Source organism: Phocoena sinus, chromosome 4 (genome assembly GCF_008692025.1).
Source record: "Phocoena sinus isolate mPhoSin1 chromosome 4, mPhoSin1.pri, whole genome shotgun sequence".
In the NCBI taxonomy this organism is placed as follows: Eukaryota; Metazoa; Chordata; class Mammalia; order Artiodactyla; family Phocoenidae; genus Phocoena; species Phocoena sinus.
Genome location: NC_045766.1, coordinates 74,236,073 through 74,252,937, shown reverse-complemented (window position 1 = coordinate 74,252,937; position 16,865 = coordinate 74,236,073). Strand labels below are relative to the sequence as shown.

Sequence of the window (16,865 nt, the reverse complement as noted above, 5' to 3'; positions counted from 1 at the left end):
TCCCCCATCCTCACTCATCAGCTGGGTGACCTTCGGTCAGTTACTTAGCCTTCCTGATCCTTGACTGTTATTCTGTACTTTTTGGTCCATTTTCATGGCCACTGTGCTTCCTGGGCCCCCATTAAGATGTTAGTTTTTTAAAGTGTTTCTCCAAGAGAACCCTCTTGCACTGTTGGTGGGAATGTGAATTGGTACAGCCACTATGGAGAACAGTATGGAGGTTCCTTAAAAAACTAAAAATAGAACTACCCATACGACCCAGCAATCCCACTACTGGGCATATACCCTGAGAAACCATAATTCAAAAAGAGTCATGTACCACAATGTCCATTGCAGCTCTATTTACAATAGCCAGGACATGGAAGCAATCTAAGTGTCCATCGACAGATGAATGCATAAAGAAGATGTGGCACATATACACAATGGAATATTACTCAGCCATAAAAAGAAACGAAATTGAGTTATCTGTAGTGAGGTGGATGGACCTAGAGACTGTCATACAGAGTGAAGTAAGTCAGAAAGAGAAAAACAAATACCGTCTGCTAACACATATATATGGAATCTAAAAAGAAAAAATTGTTCTGACGAGCCTAGGGGCAGGACAGGAATAAAGATGCAGACGTAGAGAATGGACTTGAGGACATGGGAAGGGGGAAGGGGGAAGGGTAAGCTGGGACGAATTGAGAGAGTGGCATGGACTTATATATACTACCAAAATTAAAATGGATAGCTAGTGGGAAGCAGCTGCATAGCACTACAGCAGTGGGATAGGGAGGGTGGGAGGGAGGGAGATGCAAGAGGGAGGAGATATGGGGATATATGTATATGTATAGGTGATTCACTTTGTTATAAAGCAGAAACTAACACACCACGGTAAAGCAATTATACTCCAATAAAGATGTTAAAAAAATTAAAAATAAAGTGTTTCTCCACCTAGAGTTCTAAGACATATTTCCAAGCTAACATTTTTCCCTTCAAAACTAAATTTTGAGAAACACTGGCTGGACACCCTCTCTAAGACCTTCCAGGTCTGACATCTGTGGTTCCAGAATAGAGATCTCCATCTCTTTCATGTCGACACACTCACAATAATCAAAATGAAATGAAGCTGTTGTTCATTTTGACATTTTTGACAATGGGAAAAAGAAGTAACATATAATTCAGATGGAGTTCCTCTTCCAGACATTAAAAAAGCCAGACTAGTATGCAAATTTGATTGTAAAAAGGAAAAAAAAATCATCGTTAATTTTTTTCTCTTCAATTCTATGGAAGTAATTTATTTTAAAACAGCATTACATTTCTCTGTCCACTTAAAAATATTTAAGAATATTTCTGTATGAATGAGTATGGCATGGCTGGAGGTGGCTTCTAAAGGCCCTCTGCTGTGCCAGATGTTACCCCTCTAGGTGCAGGATCACGGTGAGGACCCAGGGTCCCAGAGGAGGAGCCTGGGCAACCAGGAAGCAGTGGCCCGCAGGAGTTTGGAACAGCTACTGTTTACAAACCAATAAGCATGCATTTCACTACTTGATCCACCGGTACAGCTGTACCAGCATGTACCACCTGAATACCAGTCTACACTCTACAAGTCAGTGTTAGAATAAAGAATATTTATAGAGGAAGGATGTTTGGAAAATACTTACAAATCCAGTAATATTCAAGTGTAATTCCTGATAGGCCACAGAATTTTCATCTTCTAAGCCAGATGTAGATAATATATTGACCATAATCGTACCAGGGAATATCTTTCCTGAAATTCAAGCAGAATCTCTCTGTGATATTTAATGTAAAGAAGGCTACATAATATTCTATGAAATACATCTTTCCTTCATTGATGCAGTCATTTTTTGTTTTCAGTGCTTCCAATTATTTAAGAGGGAGAAAAACAGTTGCAAAGAACATCTTCATGCACAAACCTTCCTACATATGGAGTCATTTACTTAGAGTGGATCCCCAGAAATGAGAGTATTAGTGCTAAAAACAGGAACATTCTTTTGGCTTTGGGGATATCTCTAATTTCTGTGGCCAACACAATGCATTCATTTCCTGTACAGTTGGTCTGTTCTGGCAAGGAGGGATATTGCTCATTCATAAAACAGACAAAAACATGTAACTCAGGAAACAGCCTTGGACTTTCATAGCGCCCAGCTGATGTAACCAAAAAAGTATAGGGTCGCTTTGCTCTTAAAGTTCATTTCCAGAGCTAAGAGGCTCCTAAGTCTCCAAAAATAGGGTTTGCTGTTATAGAACCAGCAAATCCTATGACAGAGAACTGAACCAAGGTCAGAGACCAGGTTCCTGGCTCGTCTGACTCTGTGGTTTTAGGAAATCACCTCATGCTGCATCAGTGTCCCCATGTAACAGCACCACTTTGTATTTATGCAGCCTGTGTACTTTTCCAGGGACTCCGACATCTATCATTCTCATTTTGACCCCATGGCACCGTTCCCTTGAACGGTTGAAGTGAAGGGACCCATCTACTCCCGTACCTCTAGGACTAGCTCACAAATCTGAATTGGTCTATTTCCATTGAGATAGAGACAGGAAGTTTTTTCTACTTGGCTGGCCTTTGTTGCCTCCAAATTTTCCTCTAACTTTAGTATTCTGGAAGCTCTTTTTGTCATTATTTTAAGTTTTCTATTCCACTTAGGTCTGAGGTGCAGCTCTCCATGATTCATCCTTTGTAACTCACCTTTATTGCATGTAGAAGAGTTATAGTAATACCCTTCTAAACACAGGCAAAACCGTGTATCATGCAGATTAACACATGAAGAATCACCCTTACAGGGATCCTTTTGGCAAGGGCTTCTGGAACCTGAGATACAGTAGAAAGAGATTAAAAATCCATAGGATAACAACAAATAACACCAAGAAACATACTTTTAAATCTCCTGGGCACTTTCTATTCCTTGGCTGTGTTACTCCATGGCACACCCTTAGAACAGCTGAAACAAATACATATTTTCTTATGTTTCTAGGAAGTTTGTTGCTAAAATTCTAGAGCCAAGCGCTTGTCAACAGTAAAGGTCAGAGGTTGGTGGGTAAGAGTCTGCTCAGAGAAAGACAGCAGTCTTCTAACTCCAAGGAGTAAAGAAATACTTTGGACCTCAAGGATCCTCCAGAACCTTGATGTCTGGTTCTCTAACACTAGGTAGAACTCTCCAAAACAATTTTAGAGAAAGCATCATATTTTTTTTTGAAGATATGAATAATTGACTTATAGGGAAGATCAGGCCAAAAGCTCCCCAAAGAAACTAGATATTGTATTCTGGTTAGCATACATGGTATACAGACCCACGAGGAAAGGCAAGGGAGAGTAAGGGAACAGTGTGGATAAACTCAGTGAAAATTCTAAGAGGAAGTGATGAAGGGTCACTCTACTCTCTGGCTTTCTGAGTGGATGACCTGAATAAATGGAGAGAAGAATATTACAACGGTTTCTACACCACTGGCCAGGACTCCTAGAGCAGGCAGGGTGCAGCGTCTTTCTTATCTTTGGAGAACTGACGGGATCCAAGAAGGGAAGTTAGGTCAGTGGCCAAATGGTGATCTTGGCTAGTCATTTCCTTTATCTCTGTCAAATGAAATGATCCTGAGCTTTGATTTCAGGATAGATTAAGTAACTGACAACCTTCAGAGCTGTCTTAAGATTCTTATAATCCTGTAGGTGCAAATCAATGCTTAAAAAAAAAAAAGAGAGACTACATATGAGGTACGACGTGTATAACATTGTCTCTTTTTTATTGACGTATAGTTGATTTACAATATTACATTAGTTTCAAGTATACAGTCCAGTGATTCAGTATTTTTGGAGGTTATACTACATTATAAGTTATTACAAGATAATGGCTATAATTCCCTGTGCTATATAATATATCATTGTTGCTTATCTATTTTATACATAGTAGTTTGTATCTGTTAATCCCATACCCCTAATTTGTCCCTCTCCCCTTTGGTAACCATAAGTTTGTTTTCTCTATCTGTGAGTCGGTTTTTGTTTTGCATATACACTCATTTGTATTATTTTTTAGATTCCACATATAAGTGATTTCATACAGTATTTGTCTTTCTCTGACTTATTTCACTAAGCATAATATTCTCTAGGTCCATCCACAATGCTGCAAAAGGCAGAATTTCATTCTTTTTATGGCTGAGTAATATTCTATCATGCGCATGTATCTTTTCAAATTGGTATTTTCATTTCTCTGGATATATACCCGGGAATGGAATTGCTGGATCATGTGGTAAAAACTGAAAATAGAACTACCATGTGATCCAGCGATTCCATTCCTGGGTATATAGCCAGAAATAACATGCTCTCTCTTATGATAAAAAAAAAAAAAAAAAGGTGGGGGGATCTCCCTGGTGGTGCAGTGGTTAAGAATCTGCCTGTCAATGCAGGGGACACGGGTTCGAGCCCTGCTCTGGGAAGATTCCACATGCCGCGGATCAGCTAAGCCCGTGCGCCACAACTACTGAGCCCGCGTGCCACAACTACTGAAGCCCGCGCACCTAGGGCCCATGCTCTGCAACAAGAGAAGCCACCGCAATGAGAAGCCCGCGCACCGCAACGAAGAGTAGCCCCTGCTCACCACAACTAGAGAAAAGCCTGTATGCAGCAACGAAGACCCAAGGCAGCCAAAACTAACTAACTAAATGAATATTTTTTTAAAAGGAGGGGAATACATAGAAACATATAAGTCTATGTGTTTGTATTTGCACAAACACAAAAAACTAGCCACAGAAGTTGCCTCTGGGGAAGAAAACTGGGGGTCTGGGTCCTAGGGGTCTAGGATAGGAGGGAGATTTAGTTTTGCCCCATTTAAGCTTCTTTTTCCATGACTGTGGGCCTAATTGACTTTTATAAAAAATAAATAAAACAGTACTGGTGAGGAGCTCTGATACTGGTTGGGAGTGTAAAATGGTGCAGCCACCTTAGAAGACAGGCAGGCAGCTTCTTACAGAAGTAAACATACTCTTAACCATATGACCCCACAAGTGCATGCTTTAGTATTTACTCAGTGTAAATGCTGAGTATTCACTTATTATTTATCAACTTAGACCCACTCAAAACCCTGCAAACGAATACTTATAGCCGTTTTCTTCATGACTGCCAAAACCTGGAAGCAACCAAGATGTCCTTCAGTAGGTGAGTGGATAAACAAATGGCTACAGCCAGACAATGGAATATTATTCAGTGTTCAGGCCTTGAAAATTGACATGGGGGAATCTTAAATGCATATTACTAAGTAAAAGAAGCTAATCTGAAAACGCCACATACTGTGATTCCAACTACATGACGTCCTGAAAAAGGCAAAACTACGGCGACCGTAAAAAGATCAGGGGTTGCCAGGGGTTAGCAGGGAGGAAGGGATGAATGGGCAGAGATTGTTAGGAAGGTGAAAATAGTCTTTATGATACCATAATGATGGATACATGTCATTATACGTTTATCCAAACCTACAGAATATACAACACCAACAGTAAACCCTAATGTAAACTGGACTTGGGGTGATTATCATGGGTCAATATAGATTCATCAAATGTACCCTCTGGGGCTTCCCTGGTGGCGCAGTGGTTGGGAGTCCGCCTGCCGATGCAGGGGACACAGGTCCGTGCCCCGGTCCGGGAAGATCCCACATGCCGCAGAGTGGCTAGGCCCGTGAGCCATGGCCGCTGAGACTGCGCGTCCAGAGCCTGTGCTCCACAACGGGAGAGGCCACAACAGTGAGAGGCCCGCGTAATGCAAAAAAACAAAATGTACCCTCTGGGGAGGAAAGCTGATAATAAGGGAGGCTATGCAGCTGTGGGCCTAGGGAAATATGCGAACTCTACCTTCCTTTTGATTTTGCTGTGAATCTAAGACTGCTCTAAAAACAAAGTCTATTGAAAAAAGTTTTATAAGAGTGAAAAAAACAGGCTACCTGGGACACAGGAGGCGTAGTGCAGTACCTCACAGACAACAGTAAGGGTCACCTCTCTGAGAAGGTATAAACCACTATTCTAAGTAAAGTAAATGGCTTTTTAAAAAGCCTCAGCCACATTGCAAGGATGATTTGGCAAATCCTAGGGAAAAAACTGAGTGCAGCTCCATTCTGGATATACTGCTCATATAACTCCTGGTGTGCTTCCTCCCTGGCAATAGAGGACAGACTTGTTAGTTTTTCTGTGTGCCAGGAATAAAATCACAGGATGTTACAGTGGGAAAAGGATTTTGGTGGCTATTTAGTTCAATCACATCTTATTAACTGTGAGTATGTTGAAGCCAAGAGAGAAGTGATTGGGCCCATGCCCCGTAGTTAGTGTAGGGCCAGAACACAAGAAGACTGCCTTACTCTGAGAGAGTGTCTGGGGAAGCAGAAACAGCTTAAAAAGCTCCCTTTTGGGCTTCCCTGGTGACGCAGTGGTTGAGAGTCTGCCTGCCGATGCAGGGGACGCGGGATCGTGCCCCTGTCCGGGAAGATCCCACATGCCGCGGAGCGGCTGGGCCCGTGAGCCACGGCCGCTGAGCCTGCGCGTCTGGAGCCTGTGCTCCGCAACGGGAGAGGCCATAGCAGTGAGAGGCCCATGTACCGAAAAAAAAAGAAAAAAAGCTCCCTTTCCTGACTGCAGGAGAACTGATTGTGTAGCTGTGTCCCTGTTGCCCTAGCCTTCAGAGCGGCCCCTGCAAACATGAAAGAAGATTGGGAGCCAGGTTTTGATACAGGCTCTGGTTCCATTTGCTTAATCATCCATTTCTTAGATCTATTGCAGAACACTGGGGAAGACAAAAGAAGTAAGTATAGGGAAACATCAACTTGCTCTTTGACCCTGGGTAAGTTGCTGCCCTCACTGGGCCTCAGTTTCCCTAACTGAGAATAACAGGGTTTATCTAGACCCTTTAAGCCTAGGTTTGAGGATTCTTTAAGACCAGGGGTTGGCAAACTATGACTTGAGAGCCAATGCTGGCCAGTCCTCTGTTTTTGTAAATAAAGTTTTATTGATACACAATCAGGCACATTCATTTGTATATTGTCCATGGCTGCTTTGATGCTAATATGGCAGAGTGGAGTAGTTGTAAGAGAGACCTTATCATGGCCCACAAAACCTGAAACATTTATTAGTTTGCCTTCACTGATAAAGTTTACTGACCCCTGCTCTAAACTTTGGGAAATGAGGCAAGTGCTTTCTGTTTCAATAACTTGGGCTTGAGGTCAATCATCATCTCTTAGATAGTAGCCCCAAATATCTGTCCTTTGGACCACGGCTCTGGTCATGTCTAGGACTGTTTGAGTACTGCCGTTGTTTGGCTTTTTAATCTCTCAGGCTCAAATTCCATGAATTAGCTCAAATTCTAAATTGTGATCAGCTACCTTTGTAATGTCATAATTTTTCCATAACATTTGATGAGGAATCAGGATAGAAGTGACTCTTTTCTTCAGTAGACCAGGGATCTAGACCAGTGGGGCTGGAGAGTCAGTGCTTATTTGCACCTGACCTCAGAGAAGATGAAACTATTTGCAAAAATCTACCAGGGAGAGGGAAGCTGGAAAAGTAGCTTTGAAAAGTCCAAGTTCATAAAAATATTCCACATCTGGCAAATAACTTGAGGAAAGGAGAATGGAACAGGTAATCGTTTAGCATGTCTGCCATTACTATTAGCCCGTGCGACCCAGACTTTTTAATTGGAGGGGTTCATATCCAAGGACACCTTGGGTCTCTTTATATGCACTTCCCTACTCTGGTAGAACAAACTTACCTACCCTCCTCCAAAATACTGTGACTCCTCAGTGAGAAGCTTTGAGCGAATTGCTCTTACCTGTGGAGGGAGTAGGTGTACTCGTTTTGGTGGCAAGAGCTGCAGGGCCTGTGGTAGAAGTAGGAGCGCTCGTGGTTTTGGTAGGAGCTGTAGGGTCTGTGGTAGAAGTAGGAGCGCTTGTGGTGGTGGCAGGAGTTACAGCAACGTCTGTGGTAGAAGTAGGAGCACTCGTGGTTTTGGTAGGAGCTGTAGGGTCTGTGGTAGAAGTAGGAGCACTCGTGGTGGTGGCAGGAGTTACAGCAACGTCTGTGGTAGAAGTAGGAGTGCTCGTGGTGGTGGCAGGAGTTACAGCAACGTCTGTGGTAGAAGTAGGAGCACTCGTGGTTTTGGTAGGAGCTGTAGGGTCTGTGGTAGAAGTAGGAGCACTCGTGGTGGTGGCAGGAGTTACAGCAACGTCTGTGGTAGAAGTAGGAGCACTCGTGGTTTTGGTAGGAGCTGTAGGGTCTGTGGTAGAAGTAGGAGCGCTCGTGGTGGTGGCAGGAGTTACAGCAACGTCTGTGGTAGAAGTAGGAGTGCTTGTGGTGTTAGGAGCCGCGGGGCCTGTGGTGGAAGGAGGAGCGCTCGTGGTGTCGGTAGGAGCCGCGGGGCCTGTGGTGGAAGGAGGAGCGCTCGTGGTGTCGGTAGGAGCCGCGGGGCCTGTGGTGGAAGGAGGAGCGCTCGTGGTGTCGGTAGGAGCCGCGGGGCCTGTGGTGGAAGGAGGAGCGCTCGTGGTGTCGGTAGGAGCCGCGGGGCCTGTGGTGGAAGGAGGAGCGCTCGTGGTGTCGGTAGGAGCCGCGGGGCCTGTGGTGGAAGGAGGAGCGCTCGTGGTGTGGGTAGGAGCCGCGGGGCCTGTGGTGGAAGGAGGAGCGCTCGTGGTGTGGGTAGGAGCCGCGGGGCCTGTGGTGGAAGGAGGAGCGCTCGTGGTGTGGGTAGGAGCCGCGGGGCCTGTGGTGGAAGGAGGAGCGCTCGTGGTGTGGGTAGGAGCCGCGGGGCCTGTGGTGGAAGGAGGAGCGCTCGTGGTGTCGGTAGGAGCCGCGGGGCCTGTGGTGGAAGGAGGAGCGCTCGTGGTGTCGGTAGGAGCCGCGGGGCCTGTGGTGGAAGGAGGAGCGCTCGTGGTGTCGGTAGGAGCCGCGGGGCCTGTGGTGGAAGGAGGAGCGCTCGTGGTGTCGGTAGGAGCCGCGGGGCCTGTGGTGGAAGGAGGAGCGCTCGTGGTGTCGGTAGGAGCCGCGGGGCCTGTGGTGGAAGGAGGAGCGCTCGTGGTGTGGGTAGGAGCCGCGGGGCCTGTGGTGGAAGGAGGAGCGCTCGTGGTGTGGGTAGGAGCCGCGGGGCCTGTGGTGGAAGGAGGAGCGCTCGTGGTGTCGGTAGGAGCCGCGGGGCCTGTGGTGGAAGGAGGAGCGCTCGTGGTGTGGGTAGGAGCCGCGGGGCCTGTGGTGGAAGGAGGAGCGCTCGTGGTGTGGGTAGGAGCCGCGGGGCCTGTGGTGGAAGGAGGAGCGCTCGTGGTGTCGGTAGGAGCAGGAGTAAGCACGTCTGTGGTAGAAGTAGGAGTGCTTGTGGTGTTGGCAGGAGTTACAGCAACACCTGTGGCACAGGCACAAATTTCTGATGTTAGTAAAAATAAAATTGCCGACTTTAAATCATGCCAAGGTTTTGATACACTTGTCTTAAGATATTAATGAAACACTTCAAAACACTGATACAAAATGTCCAGTTTCTCAGATATTGTGTGAGTTTTGTTTCGTTGTATTTTTTTTTTTTCAGTGAATGTCTGGCTCATTGCAATCCTCAAACGTGTGGTTATCTTTGTTGTATTGGCATAATCAGTGACTTGTACATTCAGCGATAGCATCTGAGCAAGTTTTATCAGCAAGCAATATTTTCAGTTAATAAATAAGGTTTCAAAAATCACATAAGAGTGGATTTAAACTTGCTGAATGTGAACATTGAACCTCAAGTCACTGTAGCTTTAATAATTGCTTATTGCATTAGAGGAGGCTGAGCTTGAAGCAGTTTGGTTCTCGGCTGGAGGAACAAAGATATTAAGTTTCAGAAGATATAACATTGAATATATAATGACAGTTGCTATTATTTAATACTAATTAGTACCCAATCCGTTTTTTTTGTCTGAAAAATAAATGTAGTGGATTACATTAAAAATGAAAATACATGACGACTTCTTAAAAAAAAAAACCCACAATAAATACAATTAAAAATTAAACGGACAAAACTGGAAAAATGTTACTGGAGATTTCCCTGGGTGGCCTAGTGGTTAGGATTCCAGGCTATCACTGCTGTGGCCCGGGTTCCAACCCTAGTCAGGGAACTGAGATCCCGCAAGCCGCGAGGCACGGCGAAAAAAAAAAAAAAAAAAAGTTACTGAAAAATATGATGTTCAACTGGTAGAAAAATATGGAGTTAATATTAATTGTATTATTATTAATTATAATATATTAACACAATTTATAATATGAAACCAATTATATATTAATATCAACATGTCATATTATTACAAGATGTAATATCATTTATGCCTGTAGTTGCAGAGCTGTCGATCTGAGTTCAATATTCCTCAGAGTAGTTCTCAGTGAGTGCAATTGAAAATGCCACCAGGTGGAGCTGTTTACCACCTGGCCATGCCTCCTTCTGTCTTTTTACAATTTACAGCCAATTGTCCCAATTTTCCATTACATCGCTAGTTAGCTGAGGGATGGTAGGGAAGGGGTTGTGTTTAAAGAATGATGAAATAAAAATACCTCATTAAGGTATTTAATGTATTAAACTTCTTCAAAATGTTTTCTAGTGATGTTTACCCATTCGTAATTCTAGAGACATGAACTTTTTAAAGAATAAGATGAATACAGGTGGTTTTTGCCCTAAGGGCTATGCTGATCATCAAAGCTGCCTTTTTTCAAATCTTAGGAACCCCTGGACACATGGGGTAGCGTACTCTTAGTGATCCTATAATCACTTTTCTAGAACCCTTAATTGTCTCTAAGAGCTCTGACAATGACAATCGGTTAAAAAAATTATTAAAAGGAAAAGTTTTAGTGAGGAAGCTATTTGTAAACCTTTGGATATAGAAAACTGTCGAAGATGTTGCCTAATTCCCGTTTGGGTCTGGAAGCCCCTGGATGACAGAATCTGGCTCTTCACCTTGAACAGGGCTGGGCTTAACCAGTCATTCATAGGCCAATGCTCTCCCAGGAGCAAGAAAATAGTTCAGCAGCTGGCCATCTCGACAGCTGCTACCCTGTTCCTCCTACTACTCTCACTTATCAAGGGCTTAACCTGTGTCCATGCCCACCAATACTCAGAGGGATTAAGGGATTTGCCCAGAGGTATGCCTTGACCCCCATGAGTAAGGGGGCAAAAAAGAACTCTTGATGCCACATTCAGGGATTAAACCAGGTCCCTGCTCTGCATTAGGACCCAAATGACATCTGAAGGTTAAAGAGAAGGGGATTCTAGGGCACTGAGCCCTTGGAACTACCAAGTTGTTCTTGTCTGGCCTCAGGGTTCTCAGGGACAAATCTCTGGCTTGCTGAACCCCAAATCTTAGTCCAGAAGCTTCCTTTTACTACTGTTCTATCTGCCTTCATCACAGACTGAAATGCCTTGTGTCTTTGAGCCCAGTTGGAGAGGAAACTTCACAAAATAGTCCACCTAATGGGGCCGTGGGAATTAAACTTAAGCCTGCTGATTCTATCCCAGAGACAACAAACATGATTAAAAGAATTAAAAATTTTTAAATGTTCCTTACCTGAGATTAGAAAAAGGTGGGCAAGAAGACTGAGGTGAGTGAAGGCTTTCATTTTAGCTGTTCTTGCTAGGTAATCCAGGGAGAAAATGATTTCCCTCCAGCTATCTTTCTTTTTAACTCTCTCTCAGGTTCAAAGTCCAGTAATTTACTGACGTCAAACCAGACAAAGGCAATTACTAGTTAGGGTTTGGTCATATAGCGTAGGTCCCTTCCGAGCTTTTGAGATAGAAGAGGCGAACCAGGAGTTATGGATTATTTTAGTCTCATAGTCCAAAATAACTCAGGACAGTCCAAACATCCTTGGGAGACTGGGGAGCAGAGGGGGGTGTTAATTAATCTCTTTATATTCCAAACATCCCCAAGCTACCACCTTTTATGAGGTCACCGTTCCTTTAAACACTCAGTAATATAGTCTGTGCTCTTCTCCCTCAGCTGGAGTGCAGGAAATCCACAGTTTCCTCCAGCTATAGTTCTGAGAATCCCTGAGGAGTCCTCACCGTGTTTCTCCAGACTGTTTGTTGCGGAGCTTTTATCACCTTTCACTGTGGACCACCACTCTGGGCCTCTCTGACGGTCACTTCTAGGAACTTTGAATTCAGGTCTCCAAGCTTCCCTGGTTCCCCACATATCACTGTACCTGGACATGACCCCCCATTAATGTCCTCAGAGGCAGTGAATATCAAATTGTAACCTTTAATAGAACTTTACTGAGAGTTTGTGTGTGACAGATCAAGGAAGGGAAAATACAGTGCAGAAAGAGAATACCTTAAAACAGATGACTTGATCTCTTGACTCGTGGTTGTTCATGGGCCAGGTCCCCCCTCGCAGGTCCCCTACTCACCTCTTATTCCTCAGCCCCTGACCTCTCACCACGTTTCCGGAACCAGCTTTATCACTTGGATGAAGGTCTTTTTAATCCAGTCCTCCCTCTTTCAAATCCAGGACCCCCACCCCACTGCATTTGGCCGCAGGCAGAGGAATGAAGCCAATAACACCTCGTGAATATTAGCCAGAGTTTTCACTCTAACCTTAGTGAAAACAAAAATTTTTATGTTACACAGCAGGCGAGTTCCCTGTTGTCCCAAAAATCTTCATTCAGGAATAGGATTTGGGATTTACTCTTCACAGCTGAGAGGCTCATTTAAATATTCCCCCCCACCCCAGCAAAGACAACTCTTGGGCCCATATGTGGTACATTATTCTCAGCTTGAATGATCCCTGGCAGCAAGAGTTAAACAAAGGCCTTTTAAAATTCTTTTTGTCCTTTAAAATTCACTTTATTTAGGTAGGTATAATTTACTTCAATAAATCAATCCATTTGAAGTGTAAAACTCAATGAGCTTTGATAGATGTATATTCATGTCAAACCACCATTACAATCAAGATACAGAACATTGATCACACCCAAAAGTTTCCTGTTGCCCTTTTGCAGTCTATTCTGTCCTCCACCCCCAACCCCAGGCAACTGCCAACCTGCTTTCTGTCACTAGAGATTAGTTTGCTTTTTCTAGAATTGTATATAAACGGAGTCGTACAGTATGTGTTATTTTATGTCCAGCTTCTCTCCCTCAGCACGTTTTGTGAAATTCATCCGTATTACTGTGTGTCAGTTCTTCCTCCTTCCCTGTTTCCTTTCTTTATATTTCCCTTCTTTGACAACTTTATTGAGGTACAATTTATGTAAACTCACACATTTAAAGCTTTGACACGTACACACACCCATGAAACCATCACCATAATCAAGATATCAAATGTTCTCATAATTCCCCAAAGTTTTCTTGTGTTCACCCTTCCCCACACCTCCAGTCTAAGGTAACCACTGATTGCTTTCTGTCCCTACAGATTAATTTGTATTTTCTAGAATTTTATACAAATGGAGTCATACAGATGTACTGCATTTGGGAGGGGGTTATTTTTTGGTCTGGCTTCTTTGACTCAGGACAATTATTTTGAGATTCATTCATGTTGTTGTATATATTAATAGTTTGTTTTTTCCTATTTCTGAAGAGTATTCCATTGTATAGATATGGTGAACATACTCCGGTTTATCTATTCAACTGTTGATGGACATTTGGGTTGTTTCCAGTTTTTGACTATTACAAAGGTCCTATGAATATTCACGCACAAGTCTTTGTGTGGTCACATGCTTTCATTTCTCTTGGGTGAATACTTAGGTGTGGAATGGTTGTATCATATGATAGGTATATGTTTCACGTTTAACAGACTCTCAAATTGTTTTCCAAAGCTGTTCCATTTTACATTCCCATCAGCAACATATGAGTTCCAGTTGCTACCCATCCTTGCCAACACTCGCTTACTCTCAGTCTTTATAATATTAACCATTCTAAGGGGTATGTAGTGGTATCTCACTTTGGTTTTAATTTGCATCTCCTGACGACAAATGAGATGGAGCATCTTTTTTTCTGTGTGTGTGGTACGCGGGCCTCTCACTGCTGTGGCCTCTCCCATTGCGGAGCACAGGCTCCAGACGCGCAGGCTCAGCGGCCATGGCTCACGGGCCCAGCCACTCCGTGGCATGTGGGATCTTCCTGGACCGGGGCACGAACCCATGTCCCCTGCATCGGCAGGCGGACTCTCAACCACTGCGCCACCAGGGAAGCCCCATAGCTCTTCTTTTAAAACATATTTGTTTCAAATCATTTGTCCATTTTTAGTGGAGTTGTCTCCTTATTTTTGAGTTGTCAAGTGTTCTTTATATACGTATTGCAGATATGTTCTCCCTTTCTGCCATTTTTACATGGCATTTCAACCTAGTACATTCCCTTTATAAAAGGCTAACCAGGAATTTTGGAAAATTGAGAAAGTGGCCTGAGGTCACATAATTAGCTGCAGTGTCTCAAATCCTGTCTCCTAAACCAGGAAGAGCCCACTGCTCTACCTTTTTCTGGTTTCAAGATATCAAGAGAGTAGGATCCACAGAGCACTACTGCCAGTGTCTGCTAATGCCACTCTATTACAACAGTGCCGATATCTACTGTGGTTTTCTACTCCACTTCTCTGCTGAGGACACAAGGAAGTATGACCAGGAAGGGATGGAGGTCTTCTAGGCACCTGCCTTCCTGACTCTTCCCTGGCCTTACCTGGCAAAACGTGAGCAACAAGAAGGTCAGGTAGTCCTGAACGTATGAATCCACAGTCATCCTTTCTTAGGCCTCTTTGAACCCTGGCCACACCAGGCTACAACACTCCAGGACTATAGAGACAAGTACATAGAGCTTCTCAGTTGTGGAAATGCTTCTTCCTCGTGGCTGATGGGAATCCTTCCCTGTGGAGCAGCTCAGTGAGCGCCACGCTCCTGGCCTCTCAGTGCCTTTACTGACTCTGCCCTAAGTGAGGTGTGCTGACTTATTTCAGAAGAATAAACTGGGAATACTCAGCTCCAATCCTGCCTTACCCTTCTGGGAGAGAACCTGGGTATTCAGGACTGTTGTAGCTGGGAGGTAAGGATTCAGTATTAGAAAGCCCTAAACCGCATTCTCCGAAATAAGCTCCTGTTGAAAGTGATATTTTGTCTCCATCTGCCATATTCTTTGTCTCAATTCTCACATGATTCAAAATGTGGGCAAGGAAAAGGGGTGATATTTATTAGCACCACACCAGCTATATTCTAGATACCTGTAAGTCGAAAACACAGACTCCATTTTCCCATAGAAACAACGGTCTGTTTAGGTGACTTAGTCGCAGAATCATCTAAAAAGAGCTAAGTTTACCCACAATTACCTGGTCACCAGAGAACTACACTTCAGCAGGGACCTTATCAATGGTCTAATGGCTATGGAAAGGGACAGGACGGGCCCATTAATTTAAATTATATCCGACTATTCAGACATAGGGTAAACAGAAGAGAGCTGTGTCAAAGCCATTTAGGATTGTAAGTTGATTTGGAAAAGCCCCTCTTCGGCTACTTTGATTCTGCAACATGGTGGTATCATCATAAGGGAATGCAAGTAAATAAGATATCGTTCTGGGGCTTCAGACTCACCACCATTTGGATAATTTCTTTTCCAGAAGTTGATTGTCATAATCAAATTATCCACAGAGAGAAAATAAAGTTAGTAAAGAAATATGGGATAAAGTGGATAACTAATAAGAACCTGCTGTATAAAAAAATAAAATAAAATTCAAAAAAGAAGTATGGGGAAAATACTAAACTTTTCACTCGTTTTAAAGACATGCTACTAACTAGAACAAAAATGAAATGACATTTTACATCTGTTAAAAGTGTTCATATTGATAATGTTCAGTTCTGGTGAGGGTGCAGATAATTTAACATGCTTGCAAATGCTACATCCCCCCCGCCTCCAAAAGGCAATTCAGCAACAAGTATTAAGAGCCATAAAAATGTTCTTACCTTTTGACTGAGAAATTCACTTAGGACTGTATCCTAAGGAAATGTTTTCAGTTCAAGGGAAAAGTATATGTACAAATACATTTGCTGCACTATTATGTATATTATAAAAAGTTTAAGACAACTTTTAATATTCAAGAACAGAGGAATAAATGTGGTGACTATCCTTGAAACACATGACAGCATTGCACAAGGGAAGCTTAGATACAGCAATAAGGGAAAGTGCTTCTTCTACTATGACAGTGTGAGAAAAACGTAGGGTTCTCTCTCCTACACTGACTGTTGGTGGGAATGTAAATTGGTGCAGCCACTATGGAGAACAGTATGGAGGTTCCTTAAAACACCAGAAATAGAGTTGCCATATGATCCAACAAATCCCACTCCTGGGCATATGTCTGGGGAAAACTCTAATTCGAAAATATACATGCATCCCAATGTTCATAGCAGCACTATTTACAATAGCCAAGACATGGAAGCAGCCTAAATGTCCATCAACAGACAAATGGATAAAGAAGAAGTGGTACATATCTACAGTGAAATATTACTCAGCCATAAAAATGAATGAAATAATGCCATTTGCAGCAACTTGGATGGACCTAGAGATTATAATCCTAAGTGAAGTAAGTCAGACAGAGAAAGACAAATACCAGATGATATCATTTACACGTGGAATCTAAAATATGATACATATGACCTTATTTACAAAACAGAAACAGACTCACAGACGTAGAGAACAAACTTATGGTTACCAAAGGGGAAAGGGGGAAGAGAAGGGATAAATTAGGAGTTTGGGATTAGCAGATACAAACTACTATATATAAAATAAACAACAATGTCCTACTGTATAGCACAGGGAACTACAGTCAATATCCTGTGATAAAACATAATGGAAAAGAATATATATGTATAACTGAATCACTCTGCTGTATACCAGAAATTAACACAACATTGTAAATCAACTA

The 16,865-nt window shown here is 43.2% G+C and overlaps 1 protein-coding gene across 1 annotated transcript in view; it reads right to left on the bottom strand.

Annotated features, from left to right (window-relative positions):
* Nucleotides 1-8,282, bottom strand: part of MUC13 (mucin 13, cell surface associated) — a gene marked incomplete at its 5' end in the record, with an annotated part of 33,008 nt that extends 24,726 nt beyond the window's left edge. Inside the window, 4 exons of the mRNA XM_032629410.1 lie at nt 1,644-1,750; nt 2,693-2,815; nt 7,799-7,872; nt 7,972-8,282. Of these exons, the coding sequence (XP_032485301.1) occupies nt 1,644-1,750; nt 2,693-2,815; nt 7,799-7,872; nt 7,972-8,282 (615 nt within the window). The remainder of the gene's footprint in view (nt 1-1,643; nt 1,751-2,692; nt 2,816-7,798; nt 7,873-7,971) is intronic.
* Between the last annotated feature and the right edge of the window lie 8,583 nt (nt 8,283-16,865).